Source organism: Amblyomma americanum, chromosome 1, assembly GCF_052857255.1.
Source record: "Amblyomma americanum isolate KBUSLIRL-KWMA chromosome 1, ASM5285725v1, whole genome shotgun sequence".
In the NCBI taxonomy this organism is placed as follows: Eukaryota; Metazoa; Arthropoda; class Arachnida; order Ixodida; family Ixodidae; genus Amblyomma; species Amblyomma americanum.
The window spans coordinates 326,874,261-326,902,153 of NC_135497.1; the positions used below are offsets into that span (position 1 = coordinate 326,874,261).

Genomic DNA, 27,893 nt, shown 5'->3' on the forward strand with positions numbered 1-27,893 from the left:
ACTCCTAGTGTATATCCCAGGCAATCATACCCCTCCTTAGTTACACTATCCTGTCTCGTGCAGTATTGATAAGCTTTGACGTTATTTCCTTACTTTTTTTCGATAATTTCAAATCTTTGTACACAGCTAGCCCAGCCCTCCACCCCTACAAACAAGTATTCCCGACGAAGTAGGTTCAACGAGCCGCCCAGGGAGGGGGGTGCACCGTTCATTGAAACCCAGACCCCCTGAGTAAGTTCTTACACATGTGCTCGTTAACGTAGCCCACTCCTTCCTTAACGTTCTAGCCCTCGGCTCACCGGAAATTAGTGAGACCCCCAAAAGGCGCCTGGTTTGGCCTGTTCGTCGCTGCCAGTGTCATTTGCGCAGCGGCGCCTCTTTGGCCACGCATCTGCAGCGGCGCCCATCTTTGTGTTTGTGCATTTTGTTTGTGTCTTGTTTGCACGTTTTGCTTTCGTACGCCTGTGGTTGCCGCGCTGCCCATGTCCCCCGCACCGCCTTCCTCTCCGTTTCTCTCGTTTCGCCATCTCCTTTTTTTACCCCATCCTTCCTGACTATAATAGTCCCCCCCTTTTTTTTCTTTTCTTTCTATTTTTTTGCTTCCTCCCTCAATTTTGTCCCTGTCTGCTCCCTGCCCCCTATCTTTATTTTTTTTACTTTTTTGTTCAATTTTTTTTAACTGTTGTTGCTATTTGCTTGTTACACTCCTTCTGCCCTCCTCTGCAGCTCACAAACTTAAAACGTCCATTTGTTTTGGGTGGGGGGGGGGGGGGAGGGGAAAGAAAATGGCGCAGTATATGTCTCATATATCGTTGGACACCTGGACCGCGCCGTAAGGGAACGAATAAAGGAGGGACTGAAAGAAGAAAGGAATAGGTGCCGTAGTGAAGGGCTCTGGAATAATTTCGACCACCTGGGGATCTTTAACGTGCACTGACATCGTACAGCACACGGGCGCGTTAGCGTTTTTCCTCCATAAAAACGCAGCCGCCGCGGTCGGGTTCGAACCCGGGAACTCCGGATCAGTAGTCGAGCGCCCTAACCACTGAGCCACCGCGGCGGGTCCCCAACAGCCAATTTTCAATTTTCATGGATTGGATTGTAAAACATTTATTGCGTCGAAAACAGATTGCAGGTGACATACTAGATGGCCGCTAGCCCATGGCTAGCGGCGACTTCATTGGCTCGCTGGAATGTCCATACTTGAATCTTGGGATCCGACCTCACCAGCGCGGCGTCCCACCGCTCGGGAGAAGGGAGCTGTATCAACTCCGCCTGAAGCGTATCATTTGCGCAGTTTCACAGAATGTGGTCGTATTTGGCCCTTTCACCACATTTATGGCAGTTTGGGTCGTACTGGTCGGGGGTCCTTGAGGGGAAGCACTGCCGGATTCAGAAGGGAGCGTGTTTGCAGTCGGCGCCAGGTAACTTCCTGCGCTTTTGTGAACAACTTGTGGGGAGGGGCATAAGCGCGCCTCTCCAATGTAAAGTGATGGGTGATGTCATGAAATGAGATAAAGCTGTCCCTCGTAAAATTCGGGTCGGAGGGCGCGCTCACTGCCCTAATGCGAGAGCCCACCCTCTTCGATGACAATCTTGCCACCTCTCTCGGCGAAGGAATGGGACAAGCTCTTGGCAAGTTCAAGAAAACAGCGCAGCTGGCCACCATCACGCGAGCTCAAGAGGCCGCCCCCGACTGGAGGCCACACTGCCTCGCACCAGCCCCAACTAATCCAGGCTTCCATTTTGTGGCAATAAAGTTGCAACCATCACCTTATTGTAGCAGAACACTACGGCGGTACCAGCGCTCCTATTTTCGAACGGGCGCTGGTTTGAAAGCGGATTGTTCCACCGAGAAGCGAGACAATTACATCGCCGTTTCCTTTTTTCAAAACCAATTTTTCATAGCCCAGCGCTGCGGCATCAGGTCTCAGCGCTTTGCGAACTACACGACATTCGATCAGAAGCGCTCATGAAGAGTGTGGCGGCAGCACAACGCTGCAGTAACGGAGTTCCATTATCATCTAGCGTTCCTAACATCAAAAAAAGGAAGAAAACATTGTTTGGTTTGGTTTGAGGGGTTCAACGTCCCAAAACAACTCAGACAATGAGAGACACCGTAGTGAAGGGCTCCGGAAATTTCGACCACCTGGGGTTATTTAGCGTGCTCTGAGATCGCACAGTACACGGGCATCTAGAATTTCGCCTCCATTGAAATTCGACCGCCGCGGCCGGGATCAAACCCGTGTCTGTCGGGTCAGCAGCCGAGCGCCGTAACCACTGGGCCACCGCGGCGGCTAAACGTTGTCACGTGGCGCTTCCTTTCCTTGATGCTGGCGTTGCTGTGGTAGGCAGCAGTGTTCGACCCAGCATAGCCTCTTTCCCGAACACGAGGTGCCGACAAGCGTTTAAGCTAAATATTTAAACTACACTTGCCGTTCGCGCTCATCAAGCGAAACGTGGCGACTGCATTGCCATTCTACTCGGCGCTTTTGCCTGAATTTGATAGCCAGCATTAAACGCAGGTTCAAGTCAAACGTGGCCATCGTATAGGGGGGTACTGCAGTAACTTCGAACACACAGGGTTCTTTAAATAATTTCGCGTATACATCGAAACGGGGCCGTCGTTGTCAGGCTTTGTTCCCACGTCCTCTGGCTAAGGCACCTAACGCCTAATCACGAAGACACGCTCGGCACCATTCTTACATGAGCGCTGTGACGCGTGCTGTCGCTATCTTGCAAACGCCACACAACTGACTCTACAAACAGCGCCCCACCAGAACCACCGTCGCTCCGATGGTCGCAGTTGATCGAGCGCACCATTTTTCTTTCAGTAGTTCCTCTCACACCTCTGAACTGTCCTTTGTTTGCACGCGGCATTGCTTGGTTACGCATAGCTGGAGCCCGTCGGCAGGCCCGTGCACTTTCCTGTATCGTCCTGTAATCGCAACAACATGGATACCTTAGGGAATGTATAACCTCGGACATGGATGTCTGCGATTATCTTACATTACCATCAAACGCCCGCGGGAGATTGTCAGCGAGACGCGTATCAGATATTCCGGCTGAGCTAAGCCTGGCCTAGCGTCGCCGACTTGAGTTTTTTTTTTCGCCTCGCACAAAGGGAGACGTCAAAGTTTGGCGGCTCCTCTTTGCCGAGCGAGTGCTACGGTTGTGACCGGCGAACCGTGCATCGGGGGCCTCCTTCGGGAGCAATGGCCACCGCAACGACTCGACATAAACTCTGAGATTGGCGCCCGTATGCTGTGCGATGTCAGTGCACGTTAGAGATCCCCAGATGGTCCGAGTTATTCAGGAGCCCTCCACCACGGCACCCGTTTCTTCCTTCATTCTTAGTCCCTGCTTTATCCCTTCTCTTACGGTCCGGTTCAGGGTTCCGCGGATATGTGAGACAGATACTGCGCCATTTCCCTCCAAATCCAATTTTTCAGACTGTCGCCTCACAGGTGGGCAGTAAAACACACTCCTTACTCCGAGACTTAACCACGCTAGCACGTGGGAATAAAATGAATTAAACGGATGCATTAACAAATACATAGAGACATAGGTAAAAGCCATAAATGTTGACAAATCGCTACAGTTCTTTATTCGCCGCTTTCTGGTGGCTCAGTCATGCGGATCTCTGAGCTGAAACCACGGACTTGGACAAAATTGGAAATGAATGCTAGGAGCACTCGTCCCATTTTTTCACTTTGTACGGCCGTGACCCCTGTATGCGCCTCTGTATTTTGCGAACTAGACCCTCTCAGCAAATAGCCTCTAGGACAAGTTGGGTTTCGAAGCGGAGTTACCCTCCACTGTAAGAAAAAATCCCGCATAAATACAGGACATGTGGCCGCTAACCTTTTTGCCGCAACATGTGCTGCACCACTCCGTTGTGCACACACCCCGTGGTAAAGTGGTGCGGTGCATTTTGCGGCAACAAGGTTAGCACACACACGCTACGCACCCTGTTATGATGTCAAATGTTCTGTATGCCACGGTGTATGTGCTGTTATTATGTCAACATAACACCAACCATCACAACAATGTATAGCATGCGTGCTGTAACCAAGTTAACATGACAGGATCTGTGTTATATGACTACATATCACGTTCTGTTCTCATGCTCTCCACTGCAAAGATGCTAACATATGCATGTCCCGTAGCATTTATGAGCAGCCCATGTTCATCTTTGAAAGCTGACTGAGCACATGCTGTTTAATGCTTGATGGCACATGATACGCAATATTACACTCCTGTATTTTCTGATCGGAGCCAGGCCCACGTTCAGGTAAGAGGCATGCTATGCATGGTAAATGTGTCATGTTTGTAGCATGCAAACAAATTTTTCTGCACACAGATTACGTATCAAAATGAACACACTTTGAAAGTAAATAGCTTGCGTGTGGTATTTTGCACCTCCTTCAAACACAATCTAGGAAGTGATAAAATTGCATAGAAGTGAATTAGTTTGAAACAGTTTTAATTATGAACACAAAAAGGTACAAAAATAGCAAAAACAAGCTACACATCAAATGATATACATTATGCATGTACTTGAAAATCGAATCTAATTTCCAATATCTAACTTCCGATATCAGAGTTCGTAATCTGAGCTACGCAATAAATCTGAAATGAAAGTTCAAAGTTCACAAACACACTAAATCCGAGACATGCAATCTTGCCACTTTTTTTTTAATTTGTCAAGCTGCTGAAGGGCACTGTGCACTTTTGGGTGGACTGAGGTGATCCTCCGGTTCAACTGCCGGCTCCCTTCCTCTGGGTTCATGCCCACTAGTTGCCTGAAAAGAATAAGACATATTAAGAAGCTAGATCATCCGAATTAAGACGTGCAGAATTATAGGGCGTCTAAATGTAGATCTGCCTTTGCTCTTCGCGCCACTTCTGTGGAAATAAGGGTTCATGTTAACATCATTTACATGGTTATACTAGCTTTTCAAGAAAAACCACGCATCACAAAACATGGAGGAAGAGATGCTGTGATGCCAAGAAAGCAAATGCCTCCAGCATTAGGCAGGCAACAGCAATAGCAATACTGCAGTTACTCACTGCATTCTGATTTAGCATGCTTTACACAGCAAATTTCTGGTGCCAGAGATATGCCTTGTGCGTGCTGTTGCTGCACAGCAGTACAGTGCTGTTGCTGCCTCATGCCTAAGCTTCTAATTTTAAGAAAAAGTTTTGAATTCTGTGAATTCCATATGAAGAATCTGCAATATTCTCCGCGGCCTTACAGCAGCGGCTCGCATGCCATCGCTTCCTTTTGTCACTGCTTCATGGTCCATGCGGCACAGTTCTGTGCTTGTTAGCAATTTTTTTCCTTCCCTACTACTCAAGGCTCTTTCAGTGCCTTCTATTCTTTCTCAGTAGTCTGCACGGTTTCCTTTCCACGTTCCTGGCCACCAAAAAGTTGGCTTACTCTCGCAGCTCAATAGTCTGTTGGGTGAGCTCGCTATGGGTGTAAAAAAGTTAGAAAAAAAATTGCTCTGTATTCATACCTTGGATCCAATATAACGTGAAGTGATTTCTGAAGCATATGATTTTAAGAATAAACTCGTGCTGCATTTGTGCATATATGGTAGTACTGCTTTTGGCAGGTGCCCGTGCTGTAAACCTCATACAAGAATGTGAGTGAGAGCATTGCTGCCAGTGCTACAGGAATTTTCTACACTTAAAAGCGTTTATGAAATAATCACTTTAAGATGTAATGATGCAGTTGTGGTACTTGTCTACAGACCACCAGCAGGGAAAATACCCTGTTTCATTGAATATTTAGACAATTTTAATGGAATTATCCCAAACTGATGGCAAGGCTATTGTTGGAGACATCAATATTGATTTACAAGTGTCCAGCAATGCTCAGAGTGACTTTTTATCAGTGATGATTTGTCGTGGCTTCAGAAATACTATAGCTTGTCCCAAGCTCATGCAAACTTGTACTAGTTTGCATGAGCAGAACGGTAGCAAATATATCAAAACATCAGCTGAACTTTTTTCATTGCCAGGTTGTACCCTTCATGATAAGTCACGTGACAAACAATAGCATTCGTATAGTTACGTCATCGTACTGATTACTGAAGACACAATATCGTCCAAAAAAGATAATGTGGCTGCTAGCCCACCATTGCACAGAAATGCTAAAATCAGCGGGTTTTTTTTCAAAAACTAGGGATCTTACACATGACTAGCCAATGCAGTTGAGCTCTGATTTTAATACTGAGCCAAATGATTAATGTAGCTTAAGAAAGTTATTAACTGAGCCATAGTCACATAAATGCTAGCCTTCAAGATTTCAGGAAGGCCATGAAGAACTGCCCTAAAGCACGATACACAATAAGCAGACAGGTTGAGCGCACGTGTGTGCATGCCGTCTTTTAGCACAACTCTTGCTGGGTGTGGAGAATAGAAAAAAACAAGCACCTTTCCCAAGACTTACTTTGCAACTACAGCACATTAAATTACAACTCATCTCTCGAGGAGGGCCGGCTCAAGGGCGGTAAGAATATGAAAATAAATATTCTTTCCTAGCTGCCTTGCTAAACTGCAGGCTTACATAAGCCATGCCCAACATGAATTCAAGAACAGCAGATACCAAAATATTGCTTGCATGTTTTCTTTTTTCAAATCATGTATTAGGCATTAGTATATATGAATTACCTTGTAGTATTTCCCTATTGCAGCTAAATTATTTATAATCATATTTTTTCTTGATGCTATTTATACTTCATGAACCGAACAATAGCCTCGACATGTGAGGAGTGAACTGCAGTATAATCACTGATTCCTAGTTATAAATCACTGTACATGTGTTGCACCGTCATAGCAGCTCCATGTTTGAAAACAGTCACTGCGGAAACCTGAGCATTTTTAAATCCATGTGTTACCGCCTGCTCTGACCTGCACTGCAGAAGCTACGCCTTGGACTCAATCATGGCATCTGTGATGTCACATGCAACCCATGTAAGCAGGGAAGCTGGTCTTAGAAAAAAAATTTCCAATCATAGTCACAACTATGAAAATTCCATGGAACGTGTTTCTACGCGGTGATTCCAAATATGCAACTGAATTTTATAGACATCTAGTGCTTGTGCACTTATATGTTAAGTAAGATTTTGGAGAGAAACTAAGAAATTTTGCTGCAGAAAACTTGCTGAAACGCATGCTATTATTTTTGTCTTGACATCAACAAAAGGTAAAATCATCCTGCCTATCATAAAACTTGAGTTATAAGGTTCTTGTGTTGCCATTTTAAAAACAAGAATATGTACACGCTTGCCTTCCCGTTTCTGAAGTGGCAACTTCAAACACCAACAACTTAATTTCTATGATAAGCAAGATGATAATTTTACCCTTATTGCATTCCCTGACATCACTACAAATGAATGGCATGCCTTTTAACAAAATTCCTCCAGCAAAATTTCTTACAATTTCTCTCCAAAATCTTACGTATTACATAACATAATGAAATTGAATGGCATATTTTCAATTAGCATACAAAAACACAGTGGACAGGGTTTTTTACCTTCGGCTTTTTTTTGGCTTTTGGTATATTTTTTGATTTGGTATATTATTGGCCTTTGGTACCTTTGGTATTTTTTTGTCACTTTAATTATTGGAATAAGCCTGTGATACCTATGCTGGGGCACACATTCCCACACATTTACTTTTCCTTTCTTTGCCATGTTCCTTGAACATGAGACACCAACATAAGGAAATGACAGATGTTTGATTCTTACAGAAAAAATCACAACTGTGAAGCATTTCTTTCATTTACGAAAGTCCTGTTATACTTGTTTCAAAGAACAGAAAAGACATCTTGAGGATGATTACAGACAGTTAAGCATCCAGACTGACAGCGAAATGTACCTCCGAACACTTGTGATGAGCTTGAAAATCTAGCTAACGATGACGTTAATCATAAGCAGGGTGCTCAAGTGCAGTTAGGTGAGTGGCTGTTTCCTTATTCTTTTAGTTAATAGAAGAAGCATTCATCGCAAACAAGACACCTATAGAGGGTATAGATTTTTAGTACCGAAGTCAAGGCATTTGCCCATTACACCTTCCTACATAAACTTCAGTTTGTTTTACCAGTCCATTGTCTTTATGCATTTCATCCTGAAAATGGTAGCAAAAATCATGTAATCTGATAGCTAAACATAGAGATGCATATTACAAAAGTACGCACTTCAATATTATACTGAACATTTAGACATTATTATGCAGCTTCAAGAGTTGGCTATCCCGTAGCATTCACACCAGCAGAATATACGTCTCAAGTAGATGATACGAGCCTGAAATTTCATCTTAGATGTAGCACTTCGACTTACGTTATTAAATTGCAATATGGAACGTTATTTCCAATGCACCACATTACTCTTTCAACATAAATGGAAAGCAACGCGTTCTTAAATTTTATTGTGACCTCAAGCACAGCAAATGACAGCTTGGAAAATGCGAAATGAAAATCCTGCACACATTTTCTTTGCAAAAAGTTGATGTAGGGCTACAGAAAAGACTCCGAATAAGGTGCAGCCAACTTGACATTATTCTGTAATTAAACCACATTGCCTGGCAGGTCGTCTTAACACAATGGTGAAACATTGCAATGGCATGCAAACAAAGCAAAGAAAGGGCGTAGCACTCCTGTACATTAGCAAATCAGTGCGTTACATCCACTGGTCTCCACTAAGGGGCTGAATGATGCAAAAGATGCCTGAGCATGAAGTCACTGTAAGTGAATGGGCTTGTGCCAGAAGCCAGCCTTTCACAGTACACTGAATGGGACATCAGCAAAGTTCTGAGGGGTTCCGTTTCGCATCATTCATTACACATTTCGTCTTTCCGTCACTTTTGTCTTTTTTTCACAACAATGCGTGGTTGTTGCACAATCAACTATGCAAGAAGACTAGAAAAGTTTTTGAGAAAGACATTTCAGGAAGAAGGGGCCTTCAGAGTGCAACGGAACAACAAGTAGGAGAGCCGACGACATGACAGCGCTACAGGCAATCTAGAGCCTTGTCTCCTAGGCTCTGTGTTGTCCTGTTGCACTACAAAATACCCGTCTAATAATATGCACCACGAAGCCCAGCATGAAGTTTTGCTTAGTATTCAAGTTCTAATTTGCGTGATACCGCTTATTATGTTGCAGTTACCAGGTTGCAAACGCTGATTTTTATTGTCATGTAGCAAGTGGAAAACTTCCGCAGCTAGCCAACCACTTTGCCAAGTTGTATTCTTTTGAGCGAAGCCGACAGAGGATGTACCTACTACCCAATGTGACGTCAGTGGTGTCCTGGTACAAGAGGGTATCAAGTACTGCTTTGTATTGTAGCAGATAAAGTACTATGCCTGAATGGGCTTTTATTCATGGGGCTTGGTGCAGTTGGCTTAAAGCAGCGCATGTCCTCTACCACTCTCTCCTGTTGGCCATTTCTCTCGCGCTGCACATATCTAAAATGGCACATGCTGCCGTAAATATTCATCGTTCTCACAAGTCGTTCCTTTAGCTCATGACTAGCCCAAAAACTATTTTGCGTGCTTCAGGTAGGTGCCGCTAGATAAACTTGGCTGTGCTATAGGCATGTCCGGTAGTTTAATGAACGCTTAAAGCAATGAACATCTTCATCCACCATCGATGTCAGGAGACATCGGCTGTTTGCAACTTCTAGCGCTGTATATTTGAAGTATCTAAAATCGAGCGGCTGTTCAAAGGACGGGTGCCCTGGTTTCTGTCATGGTTCGCCTATTCTCTGCTATGCGAAAATTCAGTTATAAGATGACCTTAGCCTCATTGTCATTCTACTAGTACTCCATTGCACTCTGAAGAAAAGAACGCAGAGTGCTATGCAAGCACCTCTTTACCGCAGCATTTGCATGGATATTTTCCTGGATTTCCCTGAAACTGGAAGGTATGACAAGCGATGCTCATATTTCTCGTGTTCATATTTCTTATTTCTGTGATACAACAGCAGTTGCCACCAGAGAGTGGCATAAAAACTATGTACGAAAGGATGAAAGCTGTGGTTGCATTCACTGAAAAGCACAGCAGCCTTCCGTCTTCTGACACAAGCCATCCAACTTCCAGTGGCTTCACGTATGCTCAGCTCATATGAGAGAATGTGCCATCCAGCCACCTAGTGAAGATTAGTAGTTACTTTCTTTTTTTGTCCGTGTGCCACTGCACTGTTTCACCATAGTGTTAGACCAACTCGCCCATCAGTTCGTGTTATTAAGGTTGTCAAACTATGCACAAAATGCACATGCACAGTGAATCGGAACAATGTCGAGATGCTGCAGGAGGGATGCCAGGCATATGCAGTTTACATGCTATTTTTTTCCTCACGTCTTACTGAGTATATACTGCAACAGTCATAAAGAGATAGATATGATAAAAACTTGTCTATACACAAGAGAAAAATTTATGTGGTTACCTCTGAATGAATTCCAATGTGGCTTGTACTTCTTGATTGTATTTCATGTTGAGACAAAAGTACGCAGCATACAGGGTCTCCACGGCGGCCAGAAAGCTCAGTCCTTCAAAGCACTTTGCTCCGTCGAGTGTCACAATGCACGTACAATCACAGTCAAAGATGCTTGTGCCTGAAAAGAAAATTATCAACGACTGCATCAAAAACTGAGTTCGGATTAAATATTAGCAATTGTGGAGCAATTCGTTTTTTTTAATGCTACAGCTCAGAAGAATAATTTTTAGCATGATAATATGAACATGAGGCATACAAATCTTTCTCACATAGCTGGTCATGTCAGCACAGCTCACAAAAAAAATATGACGGCACCTCTATGTAGATGCAAATGCTAGACACTGAAGGTATTTATAAAGCAACGGACAAGAGCAGATGGATGAATGGCAATGCATGCGATATTCTCAAGTTAATATTATAGGCCACAAACCTGAATTTTATAGCTACACTAACAAGGTTCTAGCAGCGGGTTATGCTGCCAGGTACAATCTCAAAGAGAAGACTGTGGCATGCGGATGGTTAATTTAGCTTGCTTGGCATGCCTCATCGAATTCTTGAAGCTGCATTGAGTCTGACATACAGGGTAATTCACAACAACCTCCTTCGTTACCACGCTCTAATTCTTTGTGATCAATGAGGTTTCATACTTCCATGCTTTTTAGAAGGTTATACTCTGCTCAAAGCATTCAGAAAATTATTAAAATCTTACCAAGTACAACCACCATTGGTGTAGGAGGCAGGTCACTAATCAGTTCAGAAACACAGGGTGACGTCTGTGGAGGTAAGAAGCCATTATCATAAGCAGATGAATATAAGGAAACTGCATGTTCAACACAAGGGCACACAGGTAACAAGTGTGCTGAAGAATCACAGGAATAATGAACACCTGGCTAATTGCAGCAGCAGGACTACAAAAAGGAAAGTTCACAGCTTTTTGCACTTCGGTAAACTTTGAGGTGGTGCCCATAAAATTCTACTGGAACAATGACGCATGTTAATTGTTAATTTTTCGTTGCCACTGGCTACAATTTCTGTGAACTCAAATGATGGAGCAAGTGCTCTAGAATTTTACAGAGATATGTGAAAGTTTCATCTACGGTCATAAAGCAGAAATTATGTTAATGCTGAGAGGCTACCAAATATCCATCCCCGCAATAATCTCACCTAAAAAACACTAAATAGGAACTCTGTCTTTTCCTTGAAGAAAATGCACAGCAATGGGAACACCCCACTGAGCAGAGCTTTTGGACGGCCCATGTCCTGCCCTGTCTGTCATAAGGAGCCATTGAAGTGCCTCGTCTCCTTTCAGGCTGTGCCGCAGGAATGCATACAAGACCTCGAGGTCTGCAATTTCTTGATTGACAAATAATCCTTCTAGCTGCGTGTCCGTTAGCCTAAAAAAAAATGATGTTTAGCTGTAAAGCCTTCTTGACATTGCTGAAAACAACCATAACAGTGAGTGAAAGGTAATTTGTGTGCTTGCACAATACATTCACCCTTTTCAACCTAACGATCCAGTGCTGACCAATTTATCAACATCTACAGGGTATGCCCTCTCTTCTTTGTGTCATGCATTACCCCTTCATTTTTTGGCCCTGCCATCTTGGTGCGAAATTGATGGTCATATGCAATGTGTTTCAGGGAAGCCTGCCACTAATTTTTAAAAATCGGCTTTTTGAGTTATGAAGACTTTCTGCGGCAGAATAATACCAGTGTAAGCGGGAAATGCAAACAGGTGAATAAAGTCTGCTAGTAAGTTGGTTAAATAATTTCTGATAATTAAATTCATAACTATCGCAGTCAGGCAACTGGCAGTAATTAAAAATTGTAGCCGGTCATTAGTAAGAGCCATATCAGTGTTTGAATTTCGAAAACACGATTACTCTAGATGCTGTGGCCCAGAAAATTTTAGCTAGATCATGCCAAGATACAAGCACTTTTGAAATGCATGCAGACAAACCAATCCCTCTTGTGCACGTAACTATACATTCGAAATAGCCAAACTTTCCATGTCACAGCGCCAAAGGTAATCGTGTTTCAAAATTCTAAAAATTGACATGGCTCTCAGTAATGACCAGCTAGAAATCTCTAATTGCAACCAGGTGCTAACTGTGACAGTTTTATCAGAACTTAGTTATGCACCTAACTAGTTAACATGCGGGCTTCCCTGAAATATCTGGTATACACTTATATGCATGACCACACTAATACCTCATGCCTACTGCGACATACTATCAACAACAAGAATAAATGGACTGCAAAAATTGTTGATCTTGTACTGCAAGGTAAGGCTCTCAGAAGGCAGCACGACAGACTTACAAAGGCAACTGCACCAGGTGCAGTCATCATCATCATCAGCCTGACTACACCCACTGCAGGGCAAAGGCCTCTCCCATGTCTCTACATTTAACCTTGTCCTTTGTCAACTGTGACCACCGTACCCGGCAAACTTCTCATCCGCCCACCTAACTTTCTGCGCCCCCTGCTATGCTTGTCTTCTCTTGGAATCCACTCCGTTACCCATAGGTGCAGTCTACTCCCGACTATATTAACTACTGTTGCACCGAGTTTCAAATTAAGTAAAATTTTAACCCAATTTTTTAATTTTGTTCACTTTTCAGACATGATAATGAATGCTCACAGCCTGTAATTTATGGATTCCTTATTACTTAAACAGTTATTGCACTAATTGTTGGAAGTTATTCTTTGACATTGCATCTGGTAGTAGAAGTGCCCTAATCCAATACGTGGCTTACCCTGCACATTCGGCATCCAGCATTACTTTAACACACACTCAGCAACAGTTACTTTTCCTGAAACCTCAAACAACACTTCAATTTACTGACATGCAGCTTGCAAATACAGTTGCATACATGCCTTCTAATATGGGCCAGGAAGTGCCGTTGCGTGAACAGCAAGGGCCACTCTTTCTGTACATCACAAGCTCGCTTGCCCTTAGTGTTGATGGTCGCTCGAATTGCTGCATAAGCACGCATCAAGAGTTCTTCTTGCAGAGGAATGTTTTGCTCCTCTAGAGCTTTCAGCAAGAAGCATTTTTTTTTGCTTCCTCACAATCATTGAAGTCTATGGCAGTGACTGGTGGCTGCCATTCTGTGCAGCCATAAGTTGTCCTTGCTGTTGCCCTCTTCAGAGGCCCTCCGCACAATTCCTCAGAAAGGCGCTTACATCCGCGCCTTGCGTTTTCAATTCGGCACTTAATTTTGTAAGCAAGTCCATGAAACGTTTTACCCCCTGAAGAGGTGGACAGTGCGTCACAGAGTGCTGACGAATATTTCTGGCCGACACGATTGGCCACTGACCGGATTTGCTTTGCAGTTGGCCTTGAGGCCGCTTTGCACATTGCTGTTGCTATTAGTCTTACTACTTCTTGATATTGACTTCGGTCAAGTGGATTTGGTGCACTCAGGGCTGTTAGAGTTTCATGAGACAGGGAGTTCTATGGAATCGTCAATGACTGAAAAGCTTCCAGTGATGGCTGGGGGGACGACGTTAAAGGCTCCTCTGTAAATTCAAATGAAATCAGACTTGGCAAAGGAGTTGAGTGGCAACAATACCAGTACCTACAGCAGCCGAACAAATTGCAAGATGGAATTTATTGCACAGCATTTAGAATCATTTAAACCTCTGCCCCATATTTTTGATCAAGTCGGATAGTCCAGCGTGATGTATCATCACCATCAGTCTATGTCCACTGCAGGACAAAAACCTCTTCCATATCCCTCCAATTAACCCTGTCTTGTGCCATCTGCGGCCACTTTAACCCTCAAAACTTTCTAATTTCATCTGCCTTCCTGACTTCGTCTCCTGTTATGCTAGCCCTTGTAGCACTACCCTTTAAGGACTATAGACAACTAATTTTATTACGTGTTTTCTTTTTTCAAATGATGCATCAGACATGGAATACATGGATTACCAGATGGTACTAAACCTACAACAGCTAAATAATTTATAATTGAATTTCTTCTCCCATGCTGTTTCGGCTTCATCGACCAAACGATGACTGTGACATCAAGTTGATGTTTTGGTCACGTGATCAACTAGAAAAGCTAACATAATCAGCAGATATGTAGATTTAATTCACTACGACATTTAATCCAGCTTCTTCCAACACCTGAAATGACAAAAATGATTTCTCACTTGACGTCAGAGTCTTCGTTCGGTCAATGAAACCGAAATACATTAGAGAAAAAATTCAGTTATAAATTATTTAGCAGTTGTAGGCAAATACCACCTGTTTCATTCTGTCACCGAATGTTACAGCTATCAGTTTCTTTTCCATAGCTTACTGAATTGCCCTGAATTTAAGTTCACCGAACTTGTTAGCCTCCACACTTCTGCCCCATAGGAGAGTACAGATATGGCTGTTACTTCCCTCAGAAATGCTTGTAAACTGCCATTCATCACCTGAGAGTACCTGCCAAGTGCACTCCACCCCATTCTTATTCTCCTAGTTATTTTACTCTCATAATCCAGGTCTGCAGTCACTAACTGTCCAAAGTAGGTGCATTCCTTACAGCTCCAATCTTAACCACATTTCTGCATATTATTTTTAGATGCACTGCTCTACTTTCCCTGCCTAGGTCATTGACCATGCTTTATGAGAAATGTTGTGGTGGGGAGCTTCAGATGATTTGACCACCTAGGGAACTTTAATGTGTACTGGCATCACACAGTGTACTGGCGGTTTTCTATTTTACCCTTTTTAAATTTGGCTGCAATGGCCAGGAATCAAACCTTTGAACTCGTTGACCTTTGACCACTCACAGAGTTGTGAGTGGCACTCCGTCCCATTATCTTCTCTTGTGTGTGTTTTGGGTGCCTTTAAATAATTACAATGAGCTGCTTTAGCAAGGACATGTGGTTTGCTGTGTCTAACATAGGGGCAGCAGAAGTCAATTATATGAGCAGGATGCAGCTTTGCTTTTTGTAGCTGCCTTTGCTTAATTTACTCTGGCCTTATGTCAAGCAGGTGCAGTCATTTGAAAAAAGCTAATAACAGCAGCCACACCAAAATAATATTGTGATAGTACAAGTTTTGCTTGGCAGAAATTGCTCCAGCTCTCTTTTCAGATTATGACTACACTGGCATTTCTCATTACACTCAACCTGCTTTCCACTCATTTCTGTAGCACTTTCCTTTCTTCGAAATAGAAAAGGATACAATCAAGCTTGGGATGACAGTATGCCAAACTCTAGTGCCTTTCCTTTTTTCACCTTTAATTTTTTCTCTGAGAGACATCTTGGTCCAGAGAAAAGTATAGCAACTATAGCACTATGTTATAATTTTTCTGGTTTTCTTACACAGCTTGTTCACATGTACAGTCATACACAAAAGCCTGTGTGTTGCAGATTCGTGGCAATAAATGTATTCCTGTGTAGCCAGGCAAAGCACGGCAATGAAAAGTACACACGCATGATGACATATGCGTGCTCCATTTGCTGGAATGAATAGCCGACTTTCTAGCGAGGTAATGCTATTTTTTTTTCGGCCAATCTGCATCCTGCAAACTTTTGTCAATGACTGTACAACCATCACATCGGAGCTCTGGTGTCATAGTGCAGTAGCAGGGCTCTTAATCAAAACTCACGGATCTTCTCACTCAATATAACTAGGTGTAGTGGCTACAACAATGCAGACAACAATACAATGCATCCTTGGCATGCAGTTTGCTTGCTTCAAGATTTACCAGTCATGAGAAAAAATTTATTAAAGCAGAACTGTTTGTGCACATAGTTTGGTAAATACAGTTAAACCACTACAGTCCACCACTCTAAACAGATGCTGTTGATCACTTGACCCCATCGTTAGCCTAGAATAAACTTGATGCTCAGGCTAATGCTTGCTTCAAGTTATCACATATACTGATAGCAAATCTAAATTACTTCATAATTAACATGCCTGCCGTTTGTGTACATCAGGGTATAATAAGAATGCATATTAGTCAGGTCAGACCCATAGAGCCGCATAACTCTACTGATGCAAAAGGTGCGCATTCTGTGCGATGCCAGTGCCTGTATATTAAAGAATCCCAGATGGTTGAAATTATTTCGGAGCCCTGCACTAAGACATCCCTCTTAGCCCATGTGCAGCTTCGGGATCACAAGCCATACCAGCCTAATGAATGCAAAGCAATGTGTAACAACACACTTCAATGCACACTCGAGAAATGTTATGTTGTCAGCCTCATCTGTGAATCCTCTGAGTACCAGGGCTTGAAATTTACCTTGGCCAGAAGATAGGTGGTGCATGTGCTTATGAATAGCGACAGAGTGTTGCATGCACTGAAAGCATCATACCTGCATTGAAACGATCTGAAGTGAAAGCACTGGAGCCAAGTATGAATGTGCAGCCCAAATTGCCACCAAAGTTTTCTTGCATGTACTTAAAGCTTTCCTCATCAACTTCTGTGCTGTCTTCAAGAAATACCTAGAACAAAAAAGGAAATTTTAGAATGTGAATTTTTAAAGCAAGGATCCATACGGTCTAGCAGGCTGGTTAACGATCTCGAGGCTAAAGGGAAGATGTGGATCTTAAAAATGAAAATGTTTATTACAAGATATAACGTAAAGAAATTAGCTGTGGATATGTAATACTTCCTTCTATTTTCGAACATGTAATTAGTTTCAGAACATCTAAATCGGTTTTCATATTATGGAAAAATAACTGAAGCCTAATTACGTAATTTATTACAGGTTGTTCAGACACTTTCCCTCAACCATGCAAAGCTATGCTATTTGTATTGTTATTGAGGTACAACATCATACAGAAATGTTCAATTTTGTTAAAGCATCATAATTACGAAATATAATTAGGTGACATTAAAATTTGATATGTTCGACCGAGCTACAAAAATATAGCATAGCTCCATGGTTCAGTTCTTTCTGATCTCGACAGTGTAAGTTTAATTGAAATTGCACCACAAAAGCATAATGAAAACATCTGTAAGGGTAATCAAGTTGGCAAAAACACGAAGTGGAAAAAACTGCATTTGAGATGCGCATGCCAGGCACTCTAGAGGCCCTTGTAGAGGCCGCAGAAAATGGCAGAATGCAGATATTCCTAGAGAACTTCCCCATACTAAGTAATACTTAAATGTAGGGAAGAGCGGCAGTTTTCAAACAAGAGCAAAATGGTGGCCATTGGATATGCGGTTCTGCCGCATTTTGCCCCGAAATCACCATTTCAGTGTGTTGGTGGCATCAAATATGTCATTTTTAATTTGGTAGCTGGAGGTCAAATAATCATGACAATATAGCACAGACAAGGACGACGAAACAATACGATGGCACAAACGCTGTCTTTCAAGAAGGTTTACTGCAAACCATGTCAAATATATACATTGCGCCCCCCCCCCCAAAAAAAAACAATGAACAAGGTATGCCTTACATATTCACACTGGACGCGTTGAAAACAAAACAAAAATTGATTATGGGGCATTTAACCACACGAACTCTTTCTTAGTGAGTGTGAGTGACACAAAAGGTGCGCTACCACAATGATTGTGGTTATTTTAAAATTTTCGTAGCCTTGGTTATCTCAAACATCAACTTTTCTCTGTGTCTGTCTAGCACAATACAGCGCATGAATTCCAGCACACAGCTCTCAGGATCTGGCAAATGATCGTAATCACGACAGTGAATCATCAAATTCTCCCTCACAGCTTTGTTCACATCATAATGGCGCTTTTTTAACCTCTCATTGGCACACCTGCCAGTTTTACCATTGTAAACATAGCCACAATTCAAGGGGATCAAGTACACTATGCCCTCTGTTTCTGAGAATGATAAGAGTTAAACAAGAACAGTACTGAGAGATGCATGTTTAAAACAGTGCAATGCACATATACCTTTAACCAGAACAGCCAGCCATTCCAAACTTGTGATCAAGTTGGACTTTTTTTTTCTGAACTGCACTTTCCGGAACCCAGAGGGTCTCCTTTGTGCAGCATCTGCTCATGTGAGAAGCTGATAAGGTGTCGTGATGTGGCCTTCGTAAGGTAAGACTCTGGTCGCCCGAGGCGATCATATTCGCATTTGTGGATGCCCCCTCGAGCCACCAGATTCCGTCCTCGCACCTCGCAGAGCATGGCTTTTATAAAAACAGCACACCAAAGCATCTCCCAAGTAACAGTGCAGAACACAGACGGGTGCACGAGATGAGAAGGTGACACAACAAGCGCTGACTTGCAATGTTTGTTTTGAGAAATACAGAACTTCATATACCCTTCCATAAAGTCGCCACATGTTCCAAGGACACGTGGCTTGCACACTGTGTGGCACACGCACTCCTGCACAGTCGTGAAAATCAGTGCACGTTTGACAGCTCAAGTTCTTTTTTTGTTAGCAGTAGGGACGGTGTGCTGACGCATTGTTCTCGTAGTCTGAATAATCCTAGCTGCCCCAATAATCTCACAGACCACCTGTTCACTGTGTGTTTTCAGCACTTTGCATCGATGATTGATTGAGGAATTGATTTTGCACCGTTGCATTGAGCACTACAGCATATTTTTGTCTGGATACACAGCACAATGCACTTTTTCGCAACTTTGGAACTTTTTTCCTGAAAGTTATTCAGTTTAATTTTAGTGTAAACAATTTATCCATGTAGTACATGTTTTGGCGAGGCAATGAAAAGTTTTATATAGCTCATAAATGTCGTGTGGACTTTTTAAAAAAAGTTCCGAAATGAAGCATTTTGAGCTAAAAAACAAACTACAAAAAACAAAAACCTTGTGCAGGCATTGTCTTGACACATGATAAAAAATACAACTCATATAAGTTGTCCAAAAAAACTTTGGAGGCCAAAAAGAAAATAAACATTTTATCATGAATTTTGTACGGAGACCTACTTTTGCACTAGTCTGGAAAATTCAAAGGGCTGTCAGATGATGAGAAAAATTTTTTCTCATTCGATATTAAGAGAAATTTCTTTTGTGAGTTCAATAAAAAGACAAATTTTTGGACCAAAATCAAAGAGGGTTATGAGCAAACATTGGTGCGTTTGGCATGAAATGACCCATGTAGTCAGCTGCATAAAATTTAGATGAGCTATATTACATGCACACATCTTTTTTTTTAAACAATGTTACTGCCTCAGGGCATATAAAGGGGGTATGTTTGGGTGGTTTCGCTAGATGCTAAAATAAACTGATGACCACTTGCTTTGAACATGTATAGCAGACCTACTAAAATGACAACTTTGGTCCAATACACAAAATTCAAATGTTATGCTCATTAAATTTTTCTGGTGCTGGCGAGAACGGTGGTAGAAGCCGCGTCAGAACTTGAACATTTATTGTGCCAAACACAAAACAATTGAACACTTGGAAATTCAGAAGTGGAAATATACCAGTATTACAAAAATGGCAACCCTTATCATTCATTTTAATTAATGAAATACAACCAAATTAACCTATTCAGTTCAAATCTGCATTAGCTATTATAATTTACTCAAGTTCTCTCATGGCCCATGCAGAGGCAGTAAGAGAGGGGAGTGAGCGGTTGCAAAGTGATACATAAGAACAATGCTGAACTGCAGGTTTTTCCAGGAAAAATAAATGCACGTATATATTAAAATATTGCAACATCATTATACAGGTTTACGGGGCAAAGGAAATACACATTACACATTGCTATAAAAAATATGTCTTGTACAAAAGATATTAGGGTGAGAAACAAAACAATGCAAGCCGCAGTATCATAATTGGTTCAATATGTTTAGAAACAGGCGCAACAGCAGCAACCAACAACACCACAATGGCAAAACAATGTATAATTAGTATCAAGAACAATAAAAATAATGCTCAAACATGAAAAATCGGCTCAGTGAATTCGGCAGAATATTTCAATTTAATTGTTTCAATTTGCTTGGAGACGAGTATTGCCCTTCACTTAATTAATACATTAATTAATTACTGAAATAATGAATTCGATTCAGCTATTGCAGGCACTTAATGACATGTTCAATTCTAAGAGATTCACTTGTCACATGGTTTCACTTGTATATGGATTCACGAAATTATGCAGACAAATAAAAATGCGTACATGTTGTCCTATAGCTGCCTCATCTGTCGAAGACAGGATAAGGAGCGGATTACCTCCCAGGCGCAAAAAAAAAATGTAATAACGGTATGTATAGCATGTGCCCATCACCTTGTCACTTCAATACGGCGAATCGAAACCATGTGCGCCCGCGCTTCGCATGTATACGGTAACGAGCCACGATACTCGATCATGCTGTATTTCGAGCTGGCCAGGTTTACTGATACGCCGATGCGAGGGCCATTTTGGGGCATGCATATATGTTTTCTTTGCATTTCACGCGACAGTACGCGCTAACTCGTTCGGATGGTTTCTTTTTCTCCTCTCGTTGCAGCTGCCGATCCCTACAGTGAGTTGTTCGCCGCGACAACTGACAGTGCTGTCTTGATAATCGCAGCGCTGATAAAAGCTGAATGTATACATACCTTGAAAACGAGCAGCACTTGCTTTGTCCGGCCAAGAAATGCTGTCTTGTTTGGCACACAGCTGCAGTCGCCGTCAAACGACGTGCTGTTCACGCGCCATTAGTGGCATCAGCAGCCGCGTTTTGTGGCACTCCGCGCTGTGTGCTGCGGCTCCAGGGGTGGTATCACTCCGCAAGACAATCATGTCTCGAAGAATAAAAGACGCTATTTGCGCTTACGAACAGCCTGACAGTGCGTGACGCTTATAATAAGCGTGCAATCGCTCTGTGTAGCGCTGAGCATAATAGCACGAATGTACCAAGTCTTTCGCACTTTAGTTGCACATTTCTGAATTGCGCAGCAGTTCCCGTTTCGAAACCGAAACTACACTTTGGCGATTACGCCGACGTGCGGGACGGGAGCCGTTCAGCTTTTCCCGTAGTTTTACAGAATTTTCTAACAGTGTCCATTTGCAGTCTTCGAGTTCCACAGCGCGCGTGTTCGAGACGCGCCGTGACTGCGTTCCCATAAGGAGCAGTGGTAACGCGGTATCGTACGACGATTTCCTTTGGATCCATTGTTTTTTTTCTTTATGCGTTCTTGGAGGCAGTAGCGCCGGCACGCGCATGACGTCTCCAAGCACAGCCAATGACGACGGAACACGTGCAGCTCGTGGCGAAGCATATGAGCGAATCACGGAGCGGAAAAGGTCACTATAAAAGAGTAACAACGCAGCCTTTTTGCCTTTCTGAAGGGTCTCGGCAAACAGTCAAGACGTCCGTTCCGGTGATTGTCATTTGTGTTTGTGGCCCGCTATCTAAATGGGGAAAGGAGAGCGCAAAGACAAGAAGAAAAACGACTCAGCTGGTGGACCTCCAGGTGCGTAGCGAATTTCCTTTCGGTTCTGTGACCTCCGCCGCTGTCGTTTGGGTGCTCGATCCCTTTGTTCATCTGGCGTCACATGGTGGGCGCTGTAGGCCTAACCTCGTGGGCTAGGATGATTCTGTTCTAAAGCATTAAATTTTTGCGAGAAGGCTGAACGAAATTCACGAGCTTCGTTACCCGTTTGTTTTCGCTATCATTTTTATTTGAGCGTGAGTGACCGTGACTTGAGAGAAAAAAAAAACGCGTTTGGTTGAGCCGAAGCGACCTCGAGAGCCTTTATATCGCGTTAAGGTTGGTTCACGTGCAAGCGACTGAGCGAATACAGCGATTGAGCAGCGCGTTGCAGCGAAAAATGTCGATATTTTTAATAATAATAATAATAATTGGTTTTTTGGGGAAAGGAAATGGCGCAGTATCTGTCTCATATATCGTTGGACCCCTGAACCGCGCCGTAATGGAAGGGATAAGAGAGGGAGTGAAAGAAGAAAGGAAGAATTAGGTGCCGTAGTGGAGGGCTCCGGAGTAATTTCGACCACCTGGGGATCTTTAACGTGCACTGACATCGCACAGCACACGGGCGCCTTAGCGTTTTTCCTCCATAAAAACGCAGCCGCCGCGGTCGGGTTCGAACCCGGGAACTCCGGATCAGTAGTCGAGCGCCCTAACCACTGAGCTACCGCGGCGGGTCAACGATATTTTTGGAACCTCTTCACTCTGGCCGCTTCCCCCGCCGCGATGGCTCGAAACGGCTTTGTGCGCCGCGGCGGCATGCGCTTCTGCACGCGTCGCCCGTGCGCCTGCATGGTCCGGCCATGCTGCTGACCTGACACGGAGCAGGTGCTGTGGAACGCTCTTCCGCTTGATGAGTGCCTTTATCTACGGCATGTTTCCGAGCGCTGCCGTCTCGTTTTAGTCCGTTCTTGATGCATAGCAACACCTCCGCAGCTCCGCACCCTAATCCCCTAAGCGCATTTACGATTTCTTTATGGTTTATTTGGGTTTAACGTCCCAAAGTGACTTAGGCTATGAGAGCCGCCGTAGTGGAGGGCTCCGGAAATTTCGACTACCTTGAGGTTCTTTAACATGCCCTGACAACGCACATAACACGGGCCTCTTCAATTTCGCCTCCATCGAAATTCGACCGCCGCGGCCGGAATCGAACCCGCGCCTTTCGGGTATCGCTTTTGAGCTTCCTTAATCTCTTTGCGCTGCATTTTTTGCTTGGCCTATCCGGATTACCCGCAGCGGTGGCTCAGTGATTAGGGCGCTCGGCTGCTGATCCGGGGTACCCGGGTTCGAACCCGACCGCGGCGGCCTCGTTTCGATGGAGGCGAAACGCAAAGGTTCCCGTGTGCTGTACGATATCGGTGCACGTTAAAGATGCCCAGAAGGCCGAAATTATTCCGGAGCCCTCCACTACGGCACCTCTTTTTTTCCTTTCTGCACCCAGTCCTTCTATCCCTTCCCTTACGGCGTGCTTCAGGTGTGCGCCGCGATATGCGAGACGGTTACTGCGTCTTTTTTTCCTCAAAAACCAATTTTCAATTTTCAGCAAAGGTCTCTCTTTCCCCGGATTGTGGTCGCTGTTTATCGCGACTGCGTCTCTCTTGTTTCTAGGTATGAGTGCGCACTCTATGGGGCTGCCGGATGAAATCAAGCCGGCTTAACAGCTTGGCGTCCCGCTGTGTGGTGCGATGTGTGGCAGAGTTTTGTTGTCGTTGTTGAGACTTAGGGAAGAATGAAAAGTTCACGGACCCGCCCACCGGCTCAAGCTGATCCACAGTAGCTACCACGTGCAGGTAATCACTGACACGTGAAGATAATCGCTGCTACGGGCAGACATTTGGAGAGTTAAACGAGATTTGAGAGAAAAGATTGGCAGAAAGGACTCGCAACAGCCGCCTCATCTGAAGCGACGACGACGGTTTAGCAACAGGTACTTCCGGTGACAAGCAGCCCTCGCCACATGTGCGGCAGCCCCTACATCGCAGCTCAATAGGGCCGGGCAGCCATCTAATCGTCCCCTTCCTGTGAAGGGAATGCTTTACTACTACCTTGCGTAGCTGCTTCGCCGTGTAGGAGAGTTTTACCTTGAACCGAGGAGAAGCCACGTGACAGCTATGACGTCATTCAGCCGCCACCGCCGCGTTCATTGTGATCATTGGCATTGGCGTTGACGATGTTCTGGACTCCGTCGATTTTGAGGAAAGGCAGGGATTTGGGGAAACGTTTCTCACAACCAGCATGTGTTGACATTCTCCGTGACAGCAAGCGTTGTCAGCGGTACGAAAGGTGCATTCTTTACGCCCGATATATAAATTTAAAAAAAATTGACGCCCCATTATAGTTGTCCGGACCCGTGGAGTATCTCTTACGGGTCCAAGTTGGACTTATTTTTGGAAATGTGGCGGGGAGTTTGAAGGATGCTTCTTTCCCGCCACCGGTTGGCCCAGTATTGCACTACCTCCGGGATCGGCCTTGTCTTTAGCGCGTCTTTACTATCCTGTCTTTCTGTCCCATCTTTCAACTCTCCTACTATCTGCACGTGGTAGCGATTGTGGCTCGGCTTGAGCCAGTGAGCAGGCCTGTGCACTTTCCTTTCTTTCTTCCAGGCAGTAACAGACAGACAGACGACCCATTATGACAGACGGTAATTCGGAATTTGAGCGCAGCTCTTCGCAAGCCGCTTGCTACCGCTTGGCAGGTTCCTGTTGCGTTGCTAGCGACCCTCCGGCATCGTCCCGTAGCAGCCGCCTTCCGGCTGTCCATTCCTCTCGTGTGTCAGGTGGCGCTTCGCTCTGGTGCTACCTGCCAACACGTCACCTGTCACACTCCGTAACACGTCACCTGTCAGGTAGCATGTTACAGCGACTACGACGCGGAACGCAGCAACGGGCGAACTGGGCTCTAAAAGGAATGAAACTAAAGAAGTCACGGCAGTTGAACACGAAGCGAAAAGCTTCACCACGTTGGTAAAGAAGTCGCATAGGCCGGAGAATAGCCTTCAATGACTTTCAGCCCAACCATGTTAGCCATGTATGACCGTACGTGGTACAGTTATGGCGTGGAACTCTTGACCTCTGCCCTTGACCCATGACCTTTAGTTGACCTCTGATCTTTGACCTTTGACATTAGGTGACATTTGGGTTCACCTTTGACCCTGAACACATTTGATGGGGGTGTAAGACCATGAGATACGTCTAAGCCACGTGGTCGTGTGTGTATATACTGTAGAACGGCTGTCCATGCAGGCGCTGCCGTGGACGAGCCACAGGTGCTTAGCAAGCGTCCTTGTTTTCGCTGAATTCCAGGATTAGCGAAGTTAAATTTAAAATTGTTTTTTTTTTGTTCTCAAGTATACAACTAGAAGGAAAGCGTGCGCGTGTGTCGCAAATATATTGAATGCGCGGCGGGACATTTGTTGCTTCTTCGTTGCTGTGGGGGAGGGCTGATCGCATTTGTGTGAAAATTAAGACCCTGTGCGACAGCTAGGGCCTCACACTCAGTTCTTCCGTGCAAAGGGTATACGACGCTGTTTGGGGGCGCTGCGTGTTTAGTCGTGTGTAGTTACAGAGCATGCCATTGTCGGCTTGCACAGCTGTCTTAGTTGGGACGGCCATTGCGACGTATGCTCTCGACCACAGTATACTGAATTTTCGGTCACTGACCATGTCAGATATGTTAGCTGAAGTCAGCTGACCATATTCACATGGTCAGTAAACCGAAGATTCATTCTGCTGACCTGACCAGACGGCATTCCGTCAAACCCTCGACTAGGTACTCTATACCATCTGTCTTTTACCGTTGAGCAGACAAGGGAAGGGACAAGTGGTGCTCGTTATGACATACATGATGGAGGCCAACAGTGACCGAACCATGAAGCATAAGGGATGTTTTTTTTAATAATATGTGGTGTTCATCCGTGGGGTCTTAATACGGCAAAAACTTGTTAAAGAGTCTGGGTCCTTGGAGTACGCCTTCATCGCAGAGGACAGCTTTGAAGGCACCTTTAAAGTTCTTGAAGGACTCAGGACTGAGTGCAAGATTGTGAACAATCAGTGTGTGCCCTGTGTACCCTGCAAGTAACGGCCGACGGACACGTGGAAAAGTGATCATATCCCTTTGTTCTCTCCCTTTTCTATCTCTCCCTTCGTTCTACTTCCCACGTGTAGGGTAGCATACCGGGTGTTGCCTAGTTAACCTCCCTGCCTTTCCGTCTTTCTCTGTCTCTCTCTTTGCGACGTTAAACCCCCATGAAGAAAAAACGAAACTTTTTAAATATAATTGATTATAAAGCAGAAGGAAAACAACCACATGCCACCGTTGGTATCCGAAACCCACTACCTCTGAATTTAGCGTCCGGTGCTCTACCAACGGAGCTCCGGCGACGGCTGTCCAGTCTTCAGCTTTCGGCGGTGTATATATGCGTGTCGTAGCGATCGCTATGATCGCAAACGCAGCAGATGTATGAACGCTACGTTAAACGGGCATTTTCGGCTCGCAGCGGTGCCTTCGGCCAGCGGTGGCAATCAAGCCACCGCTCCTGCTCCGTCGCCCGCCGGTACGCCGCGGGATTTGTTCGCGCAAGTACTGCAGCAGGGCGCCGCGCCCAGTCCGCAGCCGCGCGCCGTCAGCCGCGGCCCGGCCCCTGCCGCGGTGCCCAGAGCTCAGCCCACCGCTCAGCCCAGCGCCTCCCGTCCCAGCTACGGGGCCCCCGCCGCCGCAGGTGACGCCAACGTAGCGGCCAGCAGCCCGCGGCCTGCATCCGCAGCAGCCGCCGTGAGTCGCAGTCAGCCGGCAGCAGCTGCCCTACCACCGTCGCCACCATGTACGTCGCCCGTTGCAGTAACAGAGCAGACCCCCGAAGCTGGAGACCAGGCCACTCCAGGCGGCGATGTCAGTATCAAGGTGCGTACTGTTTTCCGAAAAGGGCTTCACCTTGGGCTATGGCATGTAGCTCGCTTAACCTCGTTATAACAAAGTAGAAAGTGTGTTCGCGGCTGTTACTTCGTTATATGCAGTGTTGACCGAGCTTCCACGGGGAATCGTAATTCCTTCGTTATATCCATTATTTCGTTATAAACCATGCTGTGCAGCTTGTTATGCCAGGGGTCCATATAAAGTTGCACCTATTAAAGCGGTTGAACCTCTTTACCACGAAGTTGAAAGTTTCCGGCGATAACTTCTTTGTAAGGGTAGCTTCGTTATAGCTCCTGTTGGCTGAGCTTCCACGTGCAATCATAATTTCTTCGTTATATCAGTTGATTTGTTATAAACCGCTTCGTTACAAAGGGTTTTAACTGTTAGTTTCAAGGCAAGAGGAAACATCACATTTCCAAAATATCGACTTGCACAGACGGTACGAGAACCAAACCCCGGTATAATACAACTCAATAATAATAATAAAATTAATAATTGGTTTTTGGGGAAAGGAAATGGCGCAGTATCTGTCTCATATATCGTTGGACACCTGAACCGCGCCGTAAGGGAAGGGATAAAGGAGGGAGTGAAAGAAGAAAGGAAGAATAGGTACCGTAGTGGAGGGCTCCGGAATAATTTCGACCACCTGGGGATCTTTAACGTGCACTGACATCGCACAGCACACGGGCGCCTTAGCGTTTTTCCTCCATAAAAACGCAGCCGCCGCGGTCGGGTTCGAACCCGGGAACTCCTCCGGATCAGTAGTCGAGCGCCCTAACCACTGAGCCACCGCGGCGGGGCATACAACTCAAGAACGAAACAGCATGTTCCTCTCGAAAGAGGCCCTCCAGCCAAAGGCGTCGACTGGTTCTCATGACTTCATGGTTAGTCAATCCTCTTGGACCTGCGTGACATCTCAGGGAGTGGCATATGAAAGGAGATGAACCACCGTTTAATCAGATTGAGAGCGGCGTCCGGAGAATTGGCCGACGCCGTTGGCTGCAAGGCTTCCTTGGTAGGGCATCCGTCGCTTCTTTCTCGAATTGCAGCCGACTATGCAGGGCTTAGTTTTTACTAACAAAAAGTTCTGTGGGTAGCAAGCATCGTGGTAGTGATT

The 27,893-nt window shown here is 44.7% G+C and overlaps 3 protein-coding genes and 1 pseudogene across 6 annotated transcripts in view; 3 read left to right on the forward strand and 1 right to left on the reverse strand.

Moving 5' to 3' along the window:
• Window positions 1-27,893, forward strand: part of LOC144120691 (uncharacterized) — a 341,237-nt gene that overhangs the window by 144,525 nt on the left and 168,819 nt on the right. The gene's annotated exons all lie outside the window — the stretch shown is intronic.
• Window positions 1-27,893, forward strand: part of LOC144115462 (protein argonaute-2-like) — a 54,039-nt gene that overhangs the window by 12,246 nt on the left and 13,900 nt on the right. For 3 of the 4 annotated variants that reach the window (XR_013311402.1, XM_077649859.1, XM_077649860.1), the window contains exons 1-2: window positions 21,300-21,850; window positions 26,361-26,764. The exons of the other annotated variant lie outside the window; for it this stretch is intronic. Coding sequence is in view for 2 of the 3 variants with exons in the window: in XM_077649859.1 (XP_077505985.1) it covers window positions 21,793-21,850; window positions 26,361-26,764 (462 nt within the window). In the remaining variant the exon portion in view is untranslated. Of the gene's footprint in view, window positions 1-21,299; window positions 21,851-26,360; window positions 26,765-27,893 lie in introns of those variants that run through there. 4 annotated transcript variants of the gene reach the window in all.
• On the reverse strand, window positions 4,472-21,156 carry LOC144115463 (uncharacterized). Its single transcript, XM_077649862.1, has 5 exons — window positions 20,993-21,156; window positions 16,824-16,953; window positions 11,215-11,278; window positions 10,455-10,623; window positions 4,472-4,805 (listed from the first exon to the last, which is right to left on the reverse strand). Exons 2-5 carry the CDS (start codon window positions 16,923-16,925, stop codon window positions 4,664-4,666), a joined length of 477 nt encoding a protein of 158 aa, XP_077505988.1. The 5' UTR covers window positions 16,926-16,953; window positions 20,993-21,156; the 3' UTR covers window positions 4,472-4,663.
• On the forward strand, window positions 24,200-24,342 carry LOC144116818 (U2 spliceosomal RNA; annotated as a pseudogene).

Bases quoted from the DNA above. Each gene is read 5' to 3' on its own strand.
- LOC144115463 (XM_077649862.1), bottom strand. From the start codon at position 16,925: ATGAGGAAAGCTTTAAGTACATGCAAGAAAACTTTGGTGGCAATTTGG. The intron at 11,279-16,823 runs GTATGATGCTTT...TTACCTCCACAG, and splicing joins TTCAGATCGTTTCAATGCAG to ACGTCACCCTGTGTTTCTGA. The intron at 10,624-11,214 runs GTAAGATTTTAA...TTTTCTTTTCAG, and splicing joins ACCAATGGTGGTTGTACTTG to GCACAAGCATCTTTGACTGT.